Genomic DNA, 23,945 nt, shown 5'->3' with positions numbered 1-23,945 from the left:
AGTTCTTTGCCTGACCCAGCATTTCCTGTCCAGCCCCTGGGACTTCTTTCATTCACACTGCTGCTCCACAGTTAACCCTACAGGTTCTCCTTCTCCTGAGAGTGGGTTTGTGTCCCAGCGTCTTGCTGCTCCCGAAGACAAACCTACAGCCTCACTAAGCAACAGACAACAATACAGATGATCTTCTAAAATATATAGAATTCCACCCAGTTCTTAGGCTCCCATCCTGACTCCTCTTTGGGATAGTCCCTGAAAGTCCCTGGAAGCTTTGGATCTCAGTTTTCATTCCTGAGGGTGGTGTTCAGCAAACCTCCCCACTCCCTGAGCTCCTCCTTTGAGTGGGCCTGGTGTTCCCTTCCCACATGAAAGCCCCTCATCTCAGCTGAGAGCCTCGGGGTCAGACCACTGGTGCCTATCATTGGCCTTCAGATGCCCAACTGTCTCAAGCAGGTGACTTGTATCTTTGAGGAGTCCAGGCTAAGAAAACACTCATCCCTTTGGGCCTTGACCTCTGGGGACTTTCCCTTACTTGAGAGGGTGATGGGAAATGAGTCAGTAATATTTACCAAGTATCCAGAGCCCAACACACGTCACTTATATTTTCTCAGCCAACCTGCCTGGAGAGGACAACACTGTCTCAATGATAATAACAACACAGACCATGGGGGAAATCTGTGACTCTTAAAACTACCACCTCCACCCAGCTCTTTCCCAAACTGTCCTCAAGAACATGCTCACATGAACTAGAGAATGTTGTCTTCCGAGCTCTCACATGGGCTCTGTCTACAGCCAAAGCCAAGGCCAAGGCCCCAGAGCTCCGGCTCCATCCAGAATGCAAGCTGGTCTAGCCCTCTGCTCAGGCCACCCCCTCCTGCTGCCTCTCAGATGCATAATGTCCTCTCACCCTCACCACTTCCATGCCCCACTGAGTTCTGCCTCACAGAGGACTTACAGCATTTGTGCTCACTGTTCTTCATTGGGTCACATTCTGACTCCATCATGTAATCACCCCCCTCCCCCTCGTCAAAGAGCCAGAGAGAGACAGCTCTTGAACCACATACTTCCTGCTGAGCTCAAAAGCCTCCTACCTTCCAACACCAACACGTGGCCTTTGAACCAACTGTTTGGCCGCCTCCACCTCCATCTCTCTCATTCCCAAAGTGCCCCTCAATCCCTCCTACTCACAGACCTGTGGAAGACTAGCCTTACTGGCCTCTGGACAAGCCCAGACATGGCTGTAATCAAAAGAAAATATGCTTAAACCTTCAAGCTAGGACCACCACAAGCCACAGTTCTCTGAGAAACATCAGCGGAATACTAGGTCAGGCAGGCTGTAGTCCTCAAGGGGTTTAAAACCTAAAGAATATCACAGAATTGTAAGATGACATTAGGGGAAACTGAAACTGGGTGAGGGGTATATTGGAATTCTCTGTACTATCTTTGCAACTTTCCTGTAAATCTAAAATTATTCCAGAATAAAAAGTTTGTTTGAATAAATAATGGAAGGAAAGACAGAGGAAGGGAAAGAGGGAGGGGATGCTGAAAATATTGCGTAAGTTCAGATGAGGAAAGGCCATGAATAAGAAAACCAAGTCAGGTGTATTGGTTAGCTATTGGTACAGAAATATAACATAATAAGGAACTGTAAAATCTTTAAAAATTAAAAAATAGACAAGTCTCCCCCCCCACATACACTTGTACACTATACCCCCTCAACACACACATACCTGCCACCATTACCAGCCCACCAATGGAGAATGAATTGCAGGCCCATGATCCTACCCTCTCAAGTGGGTTCAATCTTGCCATCTGGGGTAAAAATTAGTGCTGCTCACCAGATATCTCCAGCTCTCCACCTTCTGGATTCATGGCAGGAATGTACTTCCTGGCCACCTTGTGGGCAGTAGAGTCATGTGACCAGTTCCAGACAGTCAGATGTAACCAGAAGTGATGTGATCCAGCAGACATTACAAGATGAGACTCTCCAGAGTCCACTTTCCTTCTGCTTCATTGATTTCCTGTGCTCAAACTAGTGACTTCTCTGCCATCCTGAAAGGCAGGACGCCAAGTCCCCAGGTGACCCACAGCAGACATGTAACAGGGGCATGTGGGTGGCTCAGTCAGTTAAGCATCTGCTTTCAGCTCAGGTCACAATTCCAGGGTTCTGGGATTGAGCCCCACCTTTGGCTTCCCGCTCAGTGGGGAGTCTGCTTCTCCCTCTCCCTATGCTCCTCCTCCCGGCTTGTGCTCTCCCTCTCTCACGTGCTCTCTCTCTCCCCAATAAATAAATAAAATCTTAAAAAATAAAAAAGAAAAGAAAAAAGCCTTTGTTATTATAAGCCACTAAAATTTGGGGTTGTTTGTTACTGCAGCATAACTTAGCTTAGCTTCTTGATTCATACACCCTCTTTTTCCGGCAATTATTCTAGTGTTTCTCCCAACTAGTCTATTTGTGAGCCAGTTACAGCATTTTGCCACCGGCCTTTCTTTCTTCATTTTAAATGCCTCTGAATGGGGGCACCTTGGTGGCTTAGTCAGCTAAGCACCTGCCTTCAGCTCAGGTCATGATCTCTGGGTCCTGGGATCGAGCCCCACATCGGTCTCCCTGTTCAGCGGGGAGTTCAGCGGGGAGTCTGCTTCTCCCTCTGCCTCTCCCCCGCTCATGCTCTTTCTCTCTATCTCTCTGTCTCCAACGAATAAATAAGATCTTTTTAAAGAATTTTTTAAATAATAAAAAAAATAAATACCTCTGAAAAAATAGTATCTTCATGCCTTTGCTTGCCCATTTCCTTGCCTGAAATGCTCTTCATCTCCACATGTTGAAATTAGGTTCATCCTAGTTTCAAAAGCTTCCAAGGGCACCGGGGTGGTTCAGTGGTTGAGCATCTGCTTTTGGCTTAAGGTGTGATCCCTGTGTCCTGGGATTGAGTCCTGCATCAGGTTCTCTGTGAGAATCGCTTCTCCCTCTGCCTATGTCTCTTCCTCTTTCTGTGTCTCTCATGAATAAATAAATAAAATCTTTTTTAAAAAAAGCTTCCATAAGTCCCTGTTATGTTCCATAAAACTTAATTTGATTTGTTTCTATAGGTCTTATCACGCTTCAGTAGGGAGAGTCTGTGTTAAGAACTAGAGCTGGTTTACCTCTGTATTCTCTGTAGGACCTACAAGCACCTGGCACACAGGTGGTGCATTCCTATGTTATTATCCTCGGCCTTAAATTACACTGGCTTTAAATCTGCAAAAATCAACTAACCATTTACTAATTAAGCTCAGGCCTACTAAGGGGCAAGCGCCACACTGGGTGCTGGGATTCAGAGATGTGAATGACATGATTCCTGCCTTTCCAAACTCTTAGCCTACTGGAGGAAAAAGACCCAGAAGCAGGTAATTATAAATATGTGCACCTCTATTCAGTATAACTTGCTTCATCAACTTAGGGTCAAATGTTCTCATTTGCTTTTATTTTTCCTATAAGTAACTCAGCCCCCCCTTGCCAATATTGGCAGAAAGTCTGCAATCTCCTTCTTCAGGACATGACTCTGGTGATGCAGTCCAAAGGGGTTGGGGGTGGGGAGAAGCAGGATCTTGCTGGCAGGATCCATCCTTTTTCCATATCAAGCAGAGAATTGAAGCTGGTCCCTCCACTTCCCACTCCTTCCGGTGTTGCTGTGGACCGCGGGGCCCACACAGCTGAACAGATGGTGCTGCTGTGCTGTCACAGGACTGCACTCACAGATGCTGCCCACCCCACAGGGTGCCCCTCTGAGCAGGTGCCTCCCTGTGGTTTCCATACCTCTGCTAAGCCACCGTTCTCCACAGCCTAAACTCAGGGCTGGCCCAGGTTGTTCCATCTAGAGAAACTTCCAGCATCACCCACTGACAGTGCTGATCCAGTCCTCCCCCACCAATCCTCAGATCCTGTATGTAGCTGGAGGCCCAGCCTAGATGCCCTCTTGACCCTTTCCTTCCCTGTCACAAGCTTTCTTTGATCAGAGCCATCCCAGTCTATCCTGAGAGAGCTCCCTAACTTCCAGTCTCAAGACTTCAGAAGTTGGGGTGTCAGCCCCTTCCCTCCCTCAGGCCCACATTCATTCCTCAAATAGGTCACTCATCTCCTCCCCCAGAGCTTTGTGTCCTAGGAAAGAGATGGCTTTTGCTAACATGTCCTGCTCTTTGGACCAAGGGTGTCCACTAGCTTTGTATTCACATGAACAACCCTGGTGATCCTTCATGAGACAAAAAAGAGTAGCAGTCTCTCTAAATTATAAATAAATAAATAAATAAATAAATAAATAAATAAATAAATAAGATACAACTTAAAGCAGGGCAACTATAGTTAATGCTGTACCATATATTTGAAAGTTGGTAACAGAGTAGATCTTAAAAGTTCTCATCACAAGAAAAAAACTGAAAAAAAAAAAGGAAAAAAAACTGTGTAAGGTGATGAATGTTGACTGCATTTATTGTGGTGATCATTTCGTAATGTATACAAATAGTGAATCCTGTTACACACCTGAAATTAATACAATGTTATAGATCAGTTACTACTTCAATAAAAAAAAGTCCTTGCCTATTACATATATGATTGTAAAACACTATAATAGGTAAGGACCAGGTGTTATGGAGCCCAGAAGAAAAATATCTGATCCAGATTTGTTTCATGGAAGGGAATGGGAAGCCAGGGAAGCCTTCCTGTATCATTCATCCGCATTATGATGTCCCAGGTCATGCTCATTCTATATCCTGAATGCCTACAGGCTAAGGGGCCGGTCTGGTCAAGTTCTTAGGTGTCAGCTTAAGAACACAGTTTCCACAGAACTGAAGCATACCAGAGTAGAGGAGGAGGTTGAGGGAGGGGTCATAGTCAGGCCAAGATATAACAAGATGGGATTTTAAAGAGTCAAGCATCTAAGTCCCTGCATCAGTAATTAGAGATATACAGACAATGATTTCAAGTATGAAGCTAACTCTTATTGTCCCAGCCACATTTTAGGAGCTGCGTATGCCATGATGAATAAGACAGACACAAGGGTATACACTAAATCAGTCAGCTTGCTAAGGACTCTGATCCAGGAGTGAGCAAATGATGTAGAAGCACAGAAGTATCCTCTACCTGACAGTTAGGGAAGGCTCAGTGCAAGGGGACAATGTTGGAGGTCAATCTACAAAGCTCCAGTTGGTCTAGATGATGCCTTTGAACAAATTTGAAAAAGATACCTCTTTAGGGAGACAAATTAAAAAGAGAAAAAGACCCCCACTTCTGGGTTGACACAGAGTCAGTGCTTGGTGAGAGGAACATGAGCTGGATTTCAGGTGCCACTCACCCTCTAGGCCAGGTACCTTGATAGAGTATGCAAAAAGCAAATTTATTTGAAGAGACCTTGCCTTGAAGGATGAGTCAGAGAGTATATCTCCAAATAGAGGGACAGGCATTCCAAGCAGAGAAACAATATGGACAAAGGCCAAGGGCTATAGCAAAGCTTGAGCCTAGAGAATCTTTTAACCTTCCTTTCAAGGCAGAAAGTGGTCCCAGAGTACAGGTGACCTGGAATTCAGAGTATGGGTGACCTGGGGTTTAGGGTACAGGTGACCTGGGGTTCAGAGTTCAGATGATCTGGGCTCAGGCTGCAGGTTACTTAGGGTTCATAGGTGTGAATTTTAAAACAAATATCCCCAGTCGGAGAGCAAAGTGAAAAGCACTCCTACCAGAGATCAGTTCCAAATCTAAGGAAGGTAGGGAAGCTTCTAAACTAAAGCAACAGGGTAGCTCTCTCGGTAGCAGAGAAATTATTTAGTCAGTTTCAAAAACGTGGAAAACACCTGGGACCAATCTATTCTTTAAAAAAAATAAAATAAAAAGCTTTCTCTTCCTTGTGAACTAGGATTCGGAGACTGGTTCTCCCAAAACAATGGTCCTTAGCTTTTCATTTCCCTTTGCAAGCTTGGAAAGGAACAAACACATCCTACTTGGCTGCATTTGACCTTCTTTGTGGTAGACATACCATCCCCCTACCCACCCACCAACCAAGAATGAATCATTAGGAAGAACATTTTAATCAGACTGCCACCATCCACAGACAATTCAAGGAGATAAAACACATGTGAGTATGGACTGGAAAAGCCAGTTTTTAAATAAAATAAAATGTGCCATTTGCTTATTTTGCTAGGTCTCCAGGAATTAGCCTAATGAAAAGGTGGAGGAAGCCACCCTACCACAACAAATGGTGTGAACTGAGGTAGACAAAAGGGTATTCCCAATTCTACCTCAAAATAACTCCTCCCAAGCTCAACATATGCTATAAAAATCATTCCCTTGACTCATAAAAGTCCCATTAAGACCTTGGGAGAACCCATCTACACAGCAGCCACATTCCCCTTCCCCTCCTCATAGTACCCAGATGGCAGGGGAGGCAAGCCCAAGCCAGGAGTCAGGATTTGTTCAAGCAGATCAGGGTGTCATATGGCCATTGCCGGTTTTGGTTTAGCCATGGGCCATAATTCTGACCAATGAGATACGGAGGGACATCAGCTGAGGAGGGGGTGGCTTATGGAAAAAAATCTTTCAGTTCTTAAAAAGACACACAAGGAAGAGACACTGTATTTCTGCTTCTGACTATTGGTGAATATGGATGTGTCTTTTGAAACTGGTGTCCATCTTGCAACACGGATGTCAGTTGGATTGAGTGACATGCTTTAAGGGTAGCAAAGCCAAAAGATAGACAAAATCTGTGTCGACAATCACAACATGGAGCCGTCAAATTAACCAATCTATAAATGGTCCCTTTTTAGGACTTTTGTTATAGGAGTTAATATGTATCCTTCATTTTTAAAGGCATTTTAAATAAGGTTTTCTATTGTTTATAGCCAAAAACATTCTAACTGATATGGACACTTTGATGCCTTCCTTACTTGCCACCCATTTACCCCTAAACATGCTTCAGTCTGGATTCTATATGTCCTAACTGCCACTGAACCCATTTTTGATTCAATCCCCAGTGTCCTCCTAAATATGAGATCCCCTGGCCTTACCTGACTCAACCGCCCTCCCATATTTGACTCTGCCTCTTCCTAGAAACTCCCCATTCCCTTGATTTTCATGACACTAAAATCTCCTGGTTCTTCTCTTACCCATACGACCACATCTTCTCTGTCCCTTTCTTCTAGTTACTTTAAAGAGGCCCTTGGCCAACAGATATATTTTGTTTGGCCTGGTAGTGTTTTTAAAATTTTGTAAGTTCATTTCCAATATTAAAAATTGAGAAATTTCACGCAAACACAAGATTTCTAGCTTCCTTAAATAATTGGAGGAATAGACAACACTAGCCTCACATTCCCAACATGGGACTTTACAAGTTGGGAACAGGAGGTTGGTCCAGCAAATAGACAAAAGAATCAGCCAGAGTCCAGGTAATGGATGCGTTTGTGTCAAAAGCTGCTAATAGGTCAAGATGAAGACTCAGAATTGACCACTAGATTAGGCAATGTTGAGGGGCTGGTGACCCTGAAGAGAGTGTTTTAAGATAAAAAATATTCTTTTTTTTTTAAATTTTTTATTTATTTATTTATGATAGGCACACAGTGAGAGAGAGAGACAGAGAGAGAGAGAGAGAGGCAGAGACACAGGCAGAGGGAGAAGCAGGCTCCATGCACCGGGAGCCTGATGTGGGACTCGATCCCGGGTCTCCAGGATCGCACCCTGGGCCAAAGGCAGGCGCCAAACTGCTGCGCCACTCAGGGATCCCTTGATCAAAAATATTCTTAAAAGAGCAGTTTCAAGAAAGAAAGGGTGGAGGAAAGTTTGCATTACTAGCAAAGCTATGGATTCACATAGCACATAATCCAGAAATTCCATTTCTAAGATCTACCATCTAGCACACACGTACCATAAAATATGTACAAGAATGTTCATAATGGCCCCAAACTGAAAACAACCCAATGTTCATCAATAGTAGAATAGATAAGAGATCAGAGTCTATTTATAGGATGGGATAATAGGCAGCAATGAAAACGAATAGACTACCAGAGACAACATGGAAAAAACACCATGAATGTAAAATGCTGAGAGCATTTAAAACAAATAAGACACAAAGAATACAACTCAACTTGTATAAAATTTTTAAAAAGGAAAAACCAAATTGTATAGTTTAAAGGGCTCATACCTAAATGATAAGACTCAGGAAAGAAAACCAAGGAAGCTATTATGAAAAAAACCAAATAACAGCCCTAGTGGGACGCCTGGGTGGCTCAGGGGTTGAGCACCTGCCTTCGGCTCAGGGCGTGATCCTGGAATCCAGGGGTCAAGTCCCACATCGGACCTCCTGCATGGATCCTGCTTCTCCCTCTGCGTAGGTCTCTGACTCTCTCTCTCTCTCTCTCTCTCTCTCTCTCTACTCTCTTGTGAAAAAATAAATAAATAATCTAAAAAAAAAAAAAAAAACACAATCAGCCCTGGAAAGGGAGAAGTATATTGCAGGTGTATGGGGTAACTCAGTATATTGCAGGTATACAGCATGACTCAAAAACTAGTAAGAATTAGTGTCATATCTGAAACCATTGTCTGCATGTTCGCAATGTCTTATTTTTTGGACTGGACTTTGGTTACATGAAGTTCGCTTTGTATAGAGCAGCATGTGTTGTGTTGTGTGGAGATTTTAAGGACTCATGCTCACTATATCTTGCTATTTAAAAAGGAAATGAGAAGGAGCCATTAAACAAAAACGTTTCTTAAGCATGATTATGATTGGCCACATCCTGTGCCATCACTGAATGGGTCACTGTCAGAAGTCACTGCTTTGTGGAGCCTCTGGGACCACTGAGGCTAACCTAGCCCAACTCCATCACTTTCACTTCACTTTTTACTTGGCAATAGCTGAACTTCTCCATGAGGGAAAAAGGAGAATGGGAACTGAAAAAAATGGAGGCAGCGAAGGTTAACAACTATTCCCATAATTTTTGTTCAGGGAAGAATAGAAATGTAGCAGGAGATAGACAAGGAATCAAGGGAAATCTTTTTTTTTTTTTCTTTTTTAAGATGGTATGTATTATGGTGTATCTGTATGGCGAAGGAAATCATCCAAAGAGAAAGGGGAAATGTTGTGATCCAGAAGGAAGAGGGAATGGTTGGAAAGGCTAAGTTCTGAAGGAGGTGTTGGGAGCAGATGTCAATGCATGAGTGCAAGGCTGTGCCTTGGCCAAGAAGCAAGGACCATATGGAGCAAAGGCAGAGCACATGGGAGCAACAGCTAGGATGTCATAGGTTTTGTGGTGAAAAGAAGAGGAAGTTCTGCAATTGTTTCTATTTTCTCAGTCAGAGTGAGAGTGAGAAAGGGGGTGTTCAAGATTGGAGTCAAAAGTGGCAAATAGCCATCTGGACAAATGGGATGGAAACTGACACAAGAATGGCTGTGTATGATGGAGGGCCCTCTTAAAAATTATGGTTCCTAATTTAGGGTGAGGCTGGTCAACACACTGGCTTTTCTCCAGACTTGTTTGGCTGCTTGATGCAGATTAAGAATCAGAGGAGAGTTGGAGCTTTGTCAGCGAGTATAATACAGGGAGAGGGTACAAGGGGGTGGCTGCTGGGCAAGGAGAGAGCACAGACAGTAGCAAACTTCACATTCGCTCTCATTACTGTCTTCAACCACCAACACAATTATTCTTTTCATTTGAGTTTTAAAGCTATAGCAATAGGGGATCCCTGGGTGACTCAGCAGTTTAGCACGGCCTTCGGCCCGGGGCATGATCCTGGAGATCCGGGATCAAGTCCCATGTCGGGCTCCCTGTATGGAGCCTGCGTCTCCCTCTGCCTGTGTCTCTGCCTCTCTCTCCGTGTCTCTCATAAATAAATAAGTAAAATCTTTAAAAAAATAAAATAAAAAAATAAAGCTATAGCAATAGAGTTTACTCCAACAAGACACATAGTATCTTATCTGTTTTCAAATGTACTTTTTAATGTCTATAAAGATATGAAGGTCCTTGGGGAAACTGGACTTTTCAGATCTGTCCTGATAGGTTCCTGGTGTTTGACAGAATAACTGATAAGACATAGGAACGCCTGGGAACCACTATCTCTTACGATCTTTATCTAAGTAAGGGTCCCTTTCAGAGAACCCTGTGTGCTGCTGATTAACAGTGCAGCCAAGCAAGAGACAGATCTGGCCTTGAAAACCCACCTCGATCACCAGCTGACTCTGGCCAGGTTTCTTAGCCTCTTTTAATCTCTTCTCCGCTGTATAATAGGGATAATAATAGTATCTGCTTCTTGGAATTGCTGTAAAGAATCAAGTGAGAAGGGACGCCTGGGTGGCTCAGCAATTGAGCATCTATCTGCCCTAGGCTCAGGGTGTGATCCCAAGGTCCTGGGATCGAGTTCTGCATCAGGCTCCCCATGGGGAGCCTGCTTTTCCCTCTGCCTATATTTCTGCCTCTCTCTGTGTGTCTCTCATGAATAAATAAATTAAATCTTAAAAAAAAAAAAAAGAATCAAGTGAGAAAGTTCATGTAAAATGCATAGCGTGGTGCCTGGCACAAAATAAACATCCAGTAAAAGACAGAGTTGCTTTGCATAAGTACTCAATAAATGTTGGCTGATTTGGTTGGTGGTGGTGCTGTTGCTCTATTTAACCCTGAATAATGGGTTAAATGTTTGAGTACTTGGGTAATAAGGAGATCTCAATCTCATTGGTGTTCTAGTCTATACTTGGACAACTTTAATTTGATTCAAGACGGGGGGCATTTATGTCTCACGCTGTCCTAAGCACCTATATGCATTATTTCACCTCCTCTTCCCAACAGTAAAATCCAAAACCAGATCTTTCTGCTGCCAAAATCTATACTTTTTGCCCAACAAAACACTTTTCTTCTTGAAAAGCTGGTTCTAATTCTGATTTATTCTAATTCTTTTCTCAGGAAGGACCCAGAGGAAGTCAATTCCTCTCCTACATGACAGTTTCCTTCAAATTAAACAGAAATTCTCCAGAGTTGTCGATCACACTGGAGATTGTCCCCTTATGCCGTTGGGACTAGTGAGGAAGTCAGCAGCAGCAAATACAGAGTGGCCTCAGGATCCACTGAGTGTCTCTCAGAACCTCTGCTTACAGCCAGAAACCCTTTCATTGGGTCCTTATCTAGTTATTTCTATGAAGTCCAGGGAAGCTTCCTCAAGGGAAGCAACTTCTCTCTCCAGTGAAACAAAAGTCTGTTGATGCCATATTCCCAGTACAAGATCCCCATACATGCCTCTCTTACCTTAAATGGATATGCCATCATTCCACTATTTAACCAGCAAGCTTTTAGTGAGTGCTTGCCAAGCTCTCTGCAGGCATTAAGAGGAGTACAGAGGCAGTGCATGGTCCTTAAGGGCATGAAGACACCCCATAAGGACACCCCAACATCTTGTGTGACCTCAAACAAATCACCACCTTCCTAACTCTCAGCTTCCTTGCTGTGAAATGGGGATAGCAATAATTTCCCACGCAAAGATGATTGTAAAGATTTCATGAGATGATACTAGTTATTACTATGGAAGATACTCCCACACAGACACCCTTCTTTCTTGTTATCAGAACCCCAGTTTTGTTCAAGAAAGCACTGTGCCTGCCCCCAGACTATAAATTAAAGTTGATCTGATATAATCATGATCCTAATCCTCTCTGCCAGATACTCACTTTCCCAGATTCTCTTGTGCCTGGAAATATTCATCTGACCAATGGACAAATTCTGGCCAACGAAAAATTAAAAGAAGTCATCTGAGAGGCTTCTGGAAATTGTTTTGCTTTCCCCATAAAGGGGACAGCCATGAGATAATGCACATAAGTGTCCCCTCCCCACCTGTGCACACACATATACTTTCTCTCATCTTTCTCCCTTGAATCCAGATGTCTTGCCTGGAACTATAGTAGCCATGCTGTAACTGTGAGGTGGCGAGCATGAAGGCAATGTTCAAAAGCTAAAGATAGGGAAGCAAAATGTCAAATGATCCTAGATTTTTGATGAGACCCCAGAGCTGACAAACCTATCTCAGAATGCCTTCTTCCAGAGTTCTTTTTTTTTTTAAGATTTTATTTATTTATTTATTTATTTATTTATTTATTTATTTATTTATTTGAAAGAGAGAGAGAGAGTGAAAGCATGAGAGGGAGGGGGAGGAGCAGAGGGAGAAGGAGAAGCAGACTCCCTGCTGAGCAGGGAGCCCAAGGAGGAACTCAACCCCAGGACCCTGGGATCATGACCTGAGCCAAACGCAGGCTCAACCAACCCACTGAGCCACCCAGGTGCCCCCTCCAGAGTTTTTAAGTGAGCTAATAAATGCTTGAGTCTTAAACTACTGTTAATCAAATGTCACTCACAGCCCAAATCATCCCTAATTGATTCAATGATATCATCTATTGTTACATTTACTCCAGGCTCCCATAATTGTCCCTTCCATGACTTGGAGCAGGGACTCATGTCTCTGAGTACTAAAAGGGTTTTATGAGTGGTATTACTTTGGACCAGGCCTTACACAGTAAAGTTGAGTCCCTCTCTTATTTTTCGTAGGGTCCTCTTCTACAAAGGATGCCAATGCAATCAGGAAATGAAGGGAGCCTTTAGCCCTGCATGGCTGAGAAAATGCTTCTCAGAGATGCCTCTAGTACAACATCATATTTACAGCCTCCTTGACCAACCCCATACCTCAGATTTCTCATAGGTTGTATTAACACCATTCTTGGCTATATCCTGGGCATTCCGCTCTGCTTCAGTGAAAAAATCCCCTCCTGATCTCAAGAACTGGATTTCACAACTACCTGTGAAGACAAAGGAGAGAGAACACATGCATAGAAAATGCTTAGCACAGTGGCTGGTACCTAGTGGCTTCTCAATGAAAGGTGATTGGTATTATCATTATACAACACAATGGCTGTTGCTTCTAAGTTCAGCTCTCTCACACGGAGATAAACAGACCCTGTACTTCTCAGTCCACTCCCTTGATAACTTAGAGACAATGATTCCTTCTGGCTTGGTATGATCCCAGTGTGGGAAGAGAATAGAAGGTTCTGGTGGAGAAGTAGGTGCCTGGTAGGTTACATGGAGAAAAGAGGCAGAACTTAGATTCACCATTCAGAAGAGGAGTTGGGACCATGGTAAAGAATCACACCCTGTCTTCCCAACCTGGGTTGGAAAGTCAAGACTGATTTTACATTATTCACACCCGACAAGTATGTATTAAGGTATATGGCTCAAAACTATACTGTAAAATTCCCCCTTGTAAACAAGGAAGACAGTGAGATATACACAACAGAGGGGATTTATGGTTTGATTAAAGGCATTCACTCCAGAAAAACACTCTCAGGTTTTAGTTGCTTAGTTTCCTGGAATTCAGACTGAGGACCAAGCTGAGGGATTCTGGAAGACTGAGCTTCCTCAAAAATTCTCCTGTAAAATGCATGCTGCAACTCTATAAATAAGCCAGTCCAACACATTTAATGTTGCTGTGGTGAGATTGCCTTCATTTGGTGCCAAAGCAATGAGCGGTCTCCTTGTTTGCCAGGTTTCCCCCCTAGATACCCTTGTGAGTGGTTCAGTACAAGAGTGGAGGACTGCAGCCAGGAAACCTACATTTCCATCTGCCCCCCCTCCATTGCACTGATGCATGATTCCAAGCACATCGTTGTGCCTCCCTGAACCCTATTTTCAAAAGTTTTTTTTTTTAATTTTATTTATTTATGATAGTCACACACACACACACACACACACACACAGAGAGAGAGAGAGAGAGAGAGAGAGAGAGAGACAGGCAGAGACATAGGCAGAGGGAGAAGCAGGCTCCATGCACCGGGAGCCCGACGTGGGATTCGATCCCGGGTCTCCAGGATCGCGCCCTGGGCCAAAGGCAGGCGCCAAACTGCTGCGCCACCCAGGGATCCCTGAACCCTATTTTCCCACCCATCAAGTGAGGGTGTTAGACTCAATGACTCCTGTTATGGTTAATCTTATGTGTCAACCTGGCTGGACCACAGTTCCCAGGTGTGTGGGGAAACATTAATCCGTATGTTTCTGTGAGGGCATCTTAGATGTTTAATCCGTGGACTTTGAATAAAGCAGATTGCTCTCCATCGTGTAGGTGGGCCTCATCCAATCAGTTGAAGGCATGAATAGACAAAGATCAACTTCCCCTGAGAGAACGGGAATTCTTCCAGCAGACAGCCTTTGGAATTGAATTGCATGTCATCCCTGAGTCTCCAGCCTGCCAGCCTACCTTGCAGATTCATTTTGGACTCACCAGCCCTCCACAATCGCAGGAGCCAATTCCTAAAAAAAAGGCATGTATTTGTACATCCTACTGGTTCTGTTTCTCTGGAGAACCTCAGCTAATACAACCCCCAAACACCTTTGCAGTTTTAAGATGTCAGAAGTCTGAATGGTAACTGAGGGGAAGGTTCGGTCCATTTCTCAGCCTGCAGCTCCCCAGGGCAGGGAAGCAATCAAGACAATGTCTTCTTTGAGGAGAACTTATGCAATGGGACTCCTCAGGACAGTGATAAATACCAGTAGTTCCAGAACTGGTACACCAAGTACTCTAGGGTATGGAGAGAGATAAGTGGATATGAGTGCAGCCAAGAGGAAATCCAAAATGGGAGGTTATAAAGATAGTTTCACATTCCACAAGTTTTGCCATCTTCTATTGGACCTCCCCAACTACTTGCCACATTATAAAACTGTTATCCCTGAGGCAGGGAGCTGGTTTTTTACTAATGATTGATGAGGTGTTGCTACAGATCAGAGCATCTGCTGCAGAGAAGACAAGGAGACTTTCTGTGCAAGACAAAGTTTGGGGGAAAGGAGAAGGGAGGGAGAGTGGGAGCTGATATTGAAGTCCGTCTGAAGACCACAGCAACTTGGAAGAGGCTGCCCCACACCAGCCATTGTCTGGAAGCCCCAGGACACTTGCATTGCTTCTCCTTTAACACACTTCAAGCAGATCTCACCCACAGCTTTCAGAACTAGAGAAGCCACAGATGGAAGGTGGTTGCTCCTTCTCATATTCCATTGTTGTCTCTTTCTCCTTAAGTCCTGTGTATCCCATGTTCCATCCAAGGCCCTCTTCTCTTCCATTCCACACCCTTCCAGGTAGCCCCACCCATGCTCAAGGCTTCTATTACCACTCTCACATGCATGAGCCCCAAATCTAGATACCCAGCCCTCCTGTGCTCTTGACCTGAGCTCCCCTAGAATGTAAGCTCCACGGGAGCAAGAGTGGTCACCTCTTGTTCTCTGCTGCATCTCCAGAACCTGTAACAGTGCCTGTAACATAACTGGTGATTTAATAAATAAATTAAGAATTAATAAACCTGCCTCCAGCAGCCTTTAGGCATTTCCACTTGGGCTCTCTTAGGCTCAGCAAGTATAAAACCAAACACTCAATCTTCCATTTAAAACCTGTGTTCTCCATTTCACTGATTCACTCCACTATTCATTTTCTTGCTTAATCCCAAAATCTCTGTGTTATGTCTATTCTCCTTTGCCCTCCATTGCTTCCCACTTTGAATCTCCAAGCCCTGTCTCCTTATTATCTCTCACCTATTCAGTTTTCTCTTTCCCCACCTGGACTGAGGAATGTAGCACTTGTCATTCCTGTTGTATTATAGTCATCTATTTACCTTTCTGCTTCTCCAACCAAACAACAAGTCATGTGAGGGCAAAGACCTGAGATATTGACCTTTATTCATGTGTGGGTGTGTGTGGAGGGAGAAGAGGGAGGCAATTTCCAGAATCGGAATACTCCCTTCTTAGTTTGGGAAAATCCTCAATTGAGGGAGAAATGGTGTGAAGCATCCCTTGACTTCCCCTCTAGAAGTCAAGGGAGCCACACATACCCTCCCTTGAAGTGATATGACCTGGCCTCACTCACTCAGTGGACTCCACCTGGAGGAATGCCACCCTAGAGAACTAGAGGCAGGTTCACTCAGAGTTATTCAGGATCTAGACATTGGTGTTGGTTGCCCAGCAGAGTGGTGCCTGCAGTGAATCCTAGCTAGCAGACTGCCCCTGGGGTAGGCCTTTGGCTGTGTTCTTAGCAGCCTGGCATCCTTGGTCCCTACCTGCTGCCCAAGCCCTGCTCTCCATCTTCACATCAACTCTGAGAAGTGACCAGTATCCTTCTGACACATATTTTTTATCAATAAGTTCAGCTAGAGTCAGCTTCTGATCTGTAACAAGAACTCTAAGTGACATACCTGTTCTCATCTGTCTCTTAACCTCAGCACCTAGCAGAAAGCCCAGCATCTAATAGGTAATCAGTGTGTAAATGAATAAATGAAAGAAGGAAAGGGAAAAAGGAAGGAGGGAAAGAAATGAGGAAAGACAGCCATTCTTCTTTTTTGATCTTTGACTACTCAGATGAACTTGAAAATAGAGAGAGAGGGGTTGCAAATTAGGACAACTATATGTATGTGAGATTTAGGATTTTGTGAGTTTGTTGTTTTTGTTGTTGTTGTTTTAGCACAAGAACCTTCCCTCCTTCTTCACTGGCTGCATCTGGGAGTCCTTAAAGAATGTAAGACAATACACCATCATCTCAAGCTTTGAGAAATCATTAGTACATCATCTACACACTTCATGTTGTAGAATGACAGTGACTCCAATGTCACTCCCAGTAGAGCAGGGAAAGCATGGGGGAAGAGGAGCAGGGTCTGAGTGACTACGGTGGGAGAGATGCAATTGGGAGACTAGAATCTGCGAAGGCACATAAATAGAGCCTGTAAAATTCCCATGCTTTATAAAAACCAGCTGAGAGTATAAATTGGTAGAAGTCTTCTGAAAATTACTCTGGCATTCCCTTTGACCCAGTAATTCCATTTCCAAGCATCTTTTAAGCAAGCAATCGGAAATATGGACAACAATTTATGTATAAAAATATCCACATTAGTGTTATTTATAACCAGAAAAAAAAACTGGAAGCAACTTAATATCCAACATTAAGGAAATAACTGGGTAAAACATGTCTCATTTATATGATGGCATATTAGGCAGCCATTAAAAATAACATTCACAAGGAGGTGATAAAGCTATAGAGAAATACGATGACATAATGTTATGCATAAGAGACAAGATACATGCAAAACCACATTTATGGAACCTAATCACAAACAAATAAAAATATCTAGAATGAAGGATGGAAAGAGTTGACAAGGGTTGTCTATATGGTGAGGTTATTTTTTTTTTTTAGTAACTGCTCTTTTGTAGAATGGAGCATTTCTTTTCTCATATCTCCAATTGATTTTGCAGGTGTTCAGAATGATCTGATAACAGTCTAGCTGAATTCCAGGAGCCAAATATAGGATTCCCTACTCTTCCACCGTCTTAATTCCTTCCCTTTAGTAACTTCTCCATAGTTTTCTATGGAGTTAATATTAATTTATTGATCAATAAAAAGTAAATACAAAGGTAAAATGCAATGCGAAAATTTCAATTAACTATAATGCCAACTCATATAGGAACTGCCATTTCTTGCCTTTTACTTCACAGTGCTTCTGGCTGACTCTGAGCCTAAAGAAGCCCTACTTTCTGCCCCAATCACTTTACCAGGTGATCACTGGTCCAGACAGGCAGTCAGTCTCCTTCTCCTCCCATCCCTCAACCCCCACCCAGTTCCAGTACCTTTCTCTCACTCCAACTTCCTTACCACCTCCCCATTGACTCCTAGACTGGATCCATCACACCTGACCCATGAGTGATACTTCTACAAAGCTACATTCTCAGGTGGGTGTATCTCTGAAAGGATGTCACAAAATAACTTGTATTCAATGACTAGGCTATGTGGGATGTGTTTGGGTCATCTGCCACTCAAAAAGTTTGGGATGACAATCCATGACTTACCAAGACTCATTATTCCATTTAGACTCTCTGAATTCTGAGTGGTCACTACAGATGTATTTGTTCATAGGTCCAGCACCTAAGCACATCTAACACTGAGAAACAGGTATGTGCATCTTATCACTAAATTAATACATTTTCTAACCAAATATAGGAGTGATGTTCATTTAATTAATAGTGCAATCTTTTTATTAATCTCAGCTTCTTACAGCAACATAATAAAAAAATGTTAGAACAAAGCTCCTATAAGTAATTTGAATACCCCTGTCACTAAACTATTGTACAGCCAAGTTCAACTAATCTTCAGGTCTGCTCCAGTCTGTTCTAAATTGTACCTAAAATAGATTGTTGGTGTTAATTGCCTCCATAGTAATGAGAACAACAACAACATTTATAAACATAATGGCTTATGTTGTGTTCTTAACAACGCCCAACAAATAACAACTCTTAAACATCTGTCAGCATCTTGAAATTCTATTTTGTGACCCAAAATTAATTGCTCTAAAACTTTATACCTTCATGTCTCTGACCACAGGGCTTTTATTTATTCAACTTGAGTATCTGTATCATTTTCCAGTGTGATTCTTAATTATTTTTAGGGGGTTTTTAGAAACTTTTTAAAGTGTCAAATCTCCTCCTCTTAAAATGTTTTTATATTAAAAAAAAAAACTATCCAGAGGAAGCTGAATATAATCATTACTAGGAACTGGTTACGTGGGCAAGTAAACAATATTATATAAATAAAGGAAAATTATTTTAATGAAACCAAGTGCATGCATGCCTAATGGTGGAATCTGGTTTGTTGTCAACAGTCTGATGAAGAAGACATTTGTGGTTAGATCGTCTTCCATGGGAGTAAAACAAATCAAACAAAAAGTAGTCTTCTTGTCACTTCTCCAGGGGTGGGAAATGGGAACCCACTGAAATTTCTACCTAATGATTTGGCCTGCCAGGAATTTGCTTTCAGGGGGCTATCTTCCTGAGTCTGGCTATGGTGAGGATGGCAACAGTCAAGAAGTGATTCTGAGAAAAAAACAAAAAACAAAACAAAACAAAACAAAAAAAACGTGGCAGGAGAAGGAGAAGAAAACAGAAGTAGTAGGTGTTACAACTGTGCTAAATGTCAGCTACGATGGTTAAGTGTCAAGAGATATTGTCCAATTGATAAAATGATATTGACAGATCAAAAAATAAAAGTAAAATAACATTTAGGTTTATGGTTGTAGCCATAATGTTAATTTGTAAAAATCCACATCAGAAGGTGGGGTAGCATGCCTTTCCAGGACCTGGAGTGGTGGGTTTGGGGAAAAGCAGAAAGTTTATTTTTTCCATATACCCTACCAATCTACTTGAAATCTTAAATTAAGAATATATATATTAGGGATGCCTGGGTGGCTCAGTGGTTGAGCATCTGCCTTCAACTCAGGGTGTGATACTGGGTCCTGAGATCGAGTCCCACATCAGGTTCCTGGCAGGGAGCCTGTTTCTCCCTCTGCCTGTGTCTCTGCCTCTGTGTGTGTGTCTCTCATGAATAAATAAATAAAATCTTCAAAATAAAAGCATATATGTATCATTACTATAGCAGAAAAATTAAGACCAAAAATTATAAAAATATATAGATGTCCATCTCTCCATCCATGTGTATAAATGTCTATACACATGTGTGCATGGATACATGCACATGCATGAATATGCACATACATATATACACAACCATCCTTTCCAGTATTTTTTTTTGAGGATTTTGTAAAACCCCTACAGGTATCTATTTTCAGACAGTTAATGCTGTCTTTTCAATCCAGATTTCTATGCTTTCAAAAAACCCCAAAACAAAACCAATGACTCTGAGAACCTCCAGTCAAAGACCCTCCTATAGTAGGTGGAGAGAGAAAAACACTCCTTCCACTAAGAGTTTTGGAGCAGCTACAGGTACCAGAAGACACAGCGTGAGGCCTTGAGCCGCAGAGATAATCCCAGGGCTTCTGATTAAGAGGAGGTACCAAAATGTGGATGGCTAAGTACATCACAGCACAAATGCAGGAAGTGGAGAAACAGAGGGCAATCACCAAGACTGAGCAGAAGGAAGAACCAAATCACAGGTGTGAGAGCTTCCTCGATGGGAAGGGATGTTGTGGAAGGCAGAGAATTTGAAGTTAACTCCACTTGTCCAGAGGTTTGGGACCCTAAAAACCCAGCCCCTCAATTTTTCCCATCTGTATCCTGCTCCAGCCAGATCCGGGCTGACGCAGAGCCCAGGGTCCAGACACAGAGAGAAATCCTTTTCCCGCCCCCTGCTTCACTAGAGCTGGGCTATTTTAGGAGTTGGACAACTACCGGACATTTATAGTCTTCCTAGGGCCTAAATCCCTGGCAGTCCAACCTGAGGAGGGAGTCCTATTCTTTCTCATGAACTGAGGGCTTCTGAATATAAGAGGCATGCAAATGGCCCTCTGCGTAGGAAAGCTCCCTGGTTACCAGTGAAATAGCAACCTCGTGCTTCCATTTTCCACTCGTCAGCTTGGCAAAATTTCTAAAGACTGAGAAAATCCAGCGTTGTTGAGATGAGAGGAAAAAGACACACTCATTCACCACTGGTTGGAGTATGAACCAGCTTAAACTCCTATAGGGCAGTTGGAGGGCATTCAAATGCAAATCTTTCAACCTGCAGCTCCACAAGCATATTTGCATAAATGCATCCTTACACAAGAACATATGGACAAAATGCTCACACAAATGTTTATAATAGCAGAAAATTGTAAACAACCAAAATGCCCATCAATAAAGAAATGGTAAGTTCAACTGAACATAGCCATGCTAGACAATGCCACTATGTGCAACAGTTAGAATGAAGCGAGTCTCATGGTCTTGTCATGGATATAAGGATAAATGGAAGATGCAAGAATCATGATAATACAGAGTGTGATCTTATGAATGTTTTTAAAAATCTAGGGGCTCCCGGGTGGCTTAGTCGGTTAAGCATCTGCCTTAGGCTCAGGTCATGATCCCAGGATCTAGGATCAAGCCCCACATCGCGCTCTCTGCTCAGCCAGCAGTCTGCTTCTCCCTTCCCCTCTGCCTGCTTTTCTATCTGCTTGTGCTTGCTCTCTCTCTCTCTGTCAAATAAATAAATAAAATCTTAAAAATACCCATCTGCATTGTGGGAAAGCATATTTATAAGAGACGGTGGCTGCCTGTCTGTTGTCCAAAACTTTATAACATGTACGCATATTTCGCTTATTGAATTTTTTTAAAGTGAAGAAAACTAACAGTATTTAAAAATAGGCAGTTGAAAGACTCTTAAGTCATGGGAGACAAGGGAGAGGCCCAGAGCTCCAACCAGTGAATGGGACAGAGTCTAGGTATTGATCTCAGCCTGACAGGCTAAGAGACATGATTGTATCACACCAAGAGTTGCTTAGTGTCTCAGCAGCAAATTCAAGCTCACTAAGCTTTCAAGAGCCTGAGGGAGAGCTATTCATCTATCATTTCCAGTGGGGTTTCTCAAGCTCAGCACCATCCACCTACAGACGTTTGGGCTGGATAATTCTCTGTCGTGTGTGGTGGGGGCATTGTGAGATGCTTCACAGCTTCCCCGGCCTCTGCTCACCAAATGCCAGTATCACAACCCTCCCCCATTGCGACAATCAAAAATGTCTCCAGTTATTGCCAAATGTTCACCAGAAAAGTTCACGGTTGAGAACCATTGACTTACAGTGAGAAATGGAACTGCCAAGAAAGCCAGATGTTGTCACTGCAGGAAAATGACAATGGACACCCCAATTACAACAAGAAGTTGCTGGGAAAGCAGGAAGCTGGAACAAAGGCAGTTTTTGAAGAAAAAATATATATATATATAGTTTAAAAATTTGATGACTGTAGTCTGGAAAAGGCTGAGACATCTCCCTCACTCCAGAAAATTCTATGCACCTGCTCACACTTTGGCTGAGTGCTGACAGCTCTGTCTCCTTGAGCCCACACCAATTAACAGTTCCCCTTCTGATGGACACTTTTTTCCCCCGAGACACTAATGTTGTCGATTGTGTTCATGCTTCTCAAACGTGCCAATGGCCTGGAACCACAGAGGAGCAGGAACCCACGGAAGTGGGTGACCCCTGGGAGAGGCAGCCCCCCAAATGCCCACCTAGAGCACATCATGTTTTTGAAGCCTTCTTTCATCTTAAAAGTGCAGGTGATTCAACTTTCTGCTCTATATTATATGTGCATATTTATTTCAACACAAAGTGAATGGATTTCCCAAATCCTAAATAGTAAACTTGGGGAGGATACACTGGTTTATCCTGTGGCTTCATGTGCTCCCAGGCGCATTCCAAGATGTAAAGAAGAACTTCCTGTTCTTCCTTCCTCTCCTCCCTGGAGAGTATCCACTCCCCCCACCCCTACCCTCACCCCCACACCCCCGCCCCCCGGGGCTTGAGAAATGTTCAAAGCAGTTACTTGGGGAATCATCTTGCTCTAGGTTGCCTCCCGAGTCTATCTGGCCTCCTCCAGGGCCTGTGGATACCCCCAGAGTCTAAAAAACACCCTTTGTCAGCCACCAACACTGCCCACACCCCAACTGAGCATCCCCCACCCAATACTGATGAGCAAGTGAGGGAGCCAGAAGCCCGGCCTCCACTATCTCCAGCAGAATTCCCGTGAAGACACCCAAGTGGCTCATTTTGGTTTCAAGCCATATAGCCTCTTGAGACTTTTTTTTAAAGAAATGTTTCTTAGCAAAAGAGAAATTGGGGTAAAAATGCATGGGAGGCTCTATTTCTAAATCAGATTTCCTTGGGATTTCACATGCTCTTCTTGAAGGGACTTCATGTATCACTGGGGATGGGATTTTTGAATGCAGAAGTCTGTGGCAAGCATGACTCATGGAAAGCAGGTATGAGGCCTGGATGTGCCAGGGACAGAGGACTCATGGATGTATAAGATTGAAGACTCAGTGAGAGGTGCCCAAGAAACGTGGAACTTCCTTCCCGTGTGGGTTCTGAGGTTCCTGGGTTGGATCTTGAGGTGCTGGGATAGGTCTAGGATTTTCTGAGACACAAACATTTCTGAGGTTACAGTCAGGATTTTAGAAATCTCATTTCAGTGTCTTTGGGGAGCCTGCATTCTTTCCTCATTCCCATCTCTCCTCTTCAAGTCCCCTCTTTATTTATATGCCAGAAATACCAAACGTGAGAAAGGACAGAAGTAGACACATCCTTTTTCTCCAATTCTTCCCAGAATTGGGATGGGCTTTCATGGTCTGTGGTTGCTTCCTTACCCGATTCTATATGTGATTCTGTTGTGCTTTTGTCCTTAAATAGTTCTTTAGTAGAACAAGATTTTCTATTTTTACATTTTCCTCTAAAAATGACCAAGAGAAATGAGCTCTGGATTTTTACCTTTTCTTCTCTCCAGAATATTTTTCAAGGACTCAAATATCAATCCCTTTTATTCATCCTTGGTACTATCCTATCTAAGGAGGGAGGACTCAAAGTGATGGGAAAATTGAAGCCCTCTTGGAAGTTAGGTTTTTGGAGAAATAGATGTGGCATTGGTTCCTGCATTTTCCAGGCCCATGACAAAAACTGCTTAGCCTGCTCGGGGATTATTTACACAGAGAGGGGGCAGGGAGAGATGAGAGGCACAGCTCTGGGAGATCGTGTTCTTCGTTAGGAAAAATAAGGCCCTGTACCAATTAGGTGGCATGCCGAATAGAAAAGTAATCTGGCTTTAGTCCGGAAGAAAAATTCAGAAAGGGAAGTCATACCACCATGAGGCCAGTAATGCATCAGGATTAAGGGTGTCTGTTTTAGAGACAAGCAACTTGGGTTTGAACCCCAGCTCTTCCACTGTATGGACTGCAGGTTACTCAGCCTCTCTCTCTGTTTCAATTTTCTCATATTTGAAATGATGATAATAGCATCGAGTCACTTAACAAACATCAATGAATGCCTAGTATATTCCGGGTACTCTTTTAGATACTGAGGGTGGGGCGGGTCAGTGGTGAGCAAAACATTCTTGGTCACAGCTCTCGGGGAGTTTACATCCTCAGGAGGAGTGACAAGCAATAAAGAAATGTGTAGGATAAATTTCAT

At 43.2% G+C, this 23,945-nt stretch overlaps 1 protein-coding gene across 2 annotated transcripts in view; it reads right to left on the bottom strand.

The window, feature by feature from the left end:
- NTAQ1 (N-terminal glutamine amidase 1) overlaps positions 1-23,945 on the bottom strand; it is a 226,724-nt gene that overhangs the window by 26,559 nt on the left and 176,220 nt on the right. For both annotated transcript variants that reach the window (XM_072774389.1, XM_072774388.1), the window contains one exon: positions 12,673-12,785. In XM_072774389.1, the coding sequence (XP_072630490.1) occupies positions 12,673-12,785 (113 nt within the window). The remainder of the gene's footprint in view (positions 1-12,672; positions 12,786-23,945) is intronic.

The sequence above is a fragment of the Canis lupus genome, chromosome 14 (genome assembly GCF_048164855.1).
Source record: "Canis lupus baileyi chromosome 14, mCanLup2.hap1, whole genome shotgun sequence".
Lineage (NCBI taxonomy): Eukaryota > Metazoa > Chordata > Mammalia > Carnivora > Canidae > Canis > Canis lupus.
The sequence above is the reverse complement of the archived record's forward strand: the minus strand, read 5'-3'. Positions and strand labels throughout refer to the sequence as shown.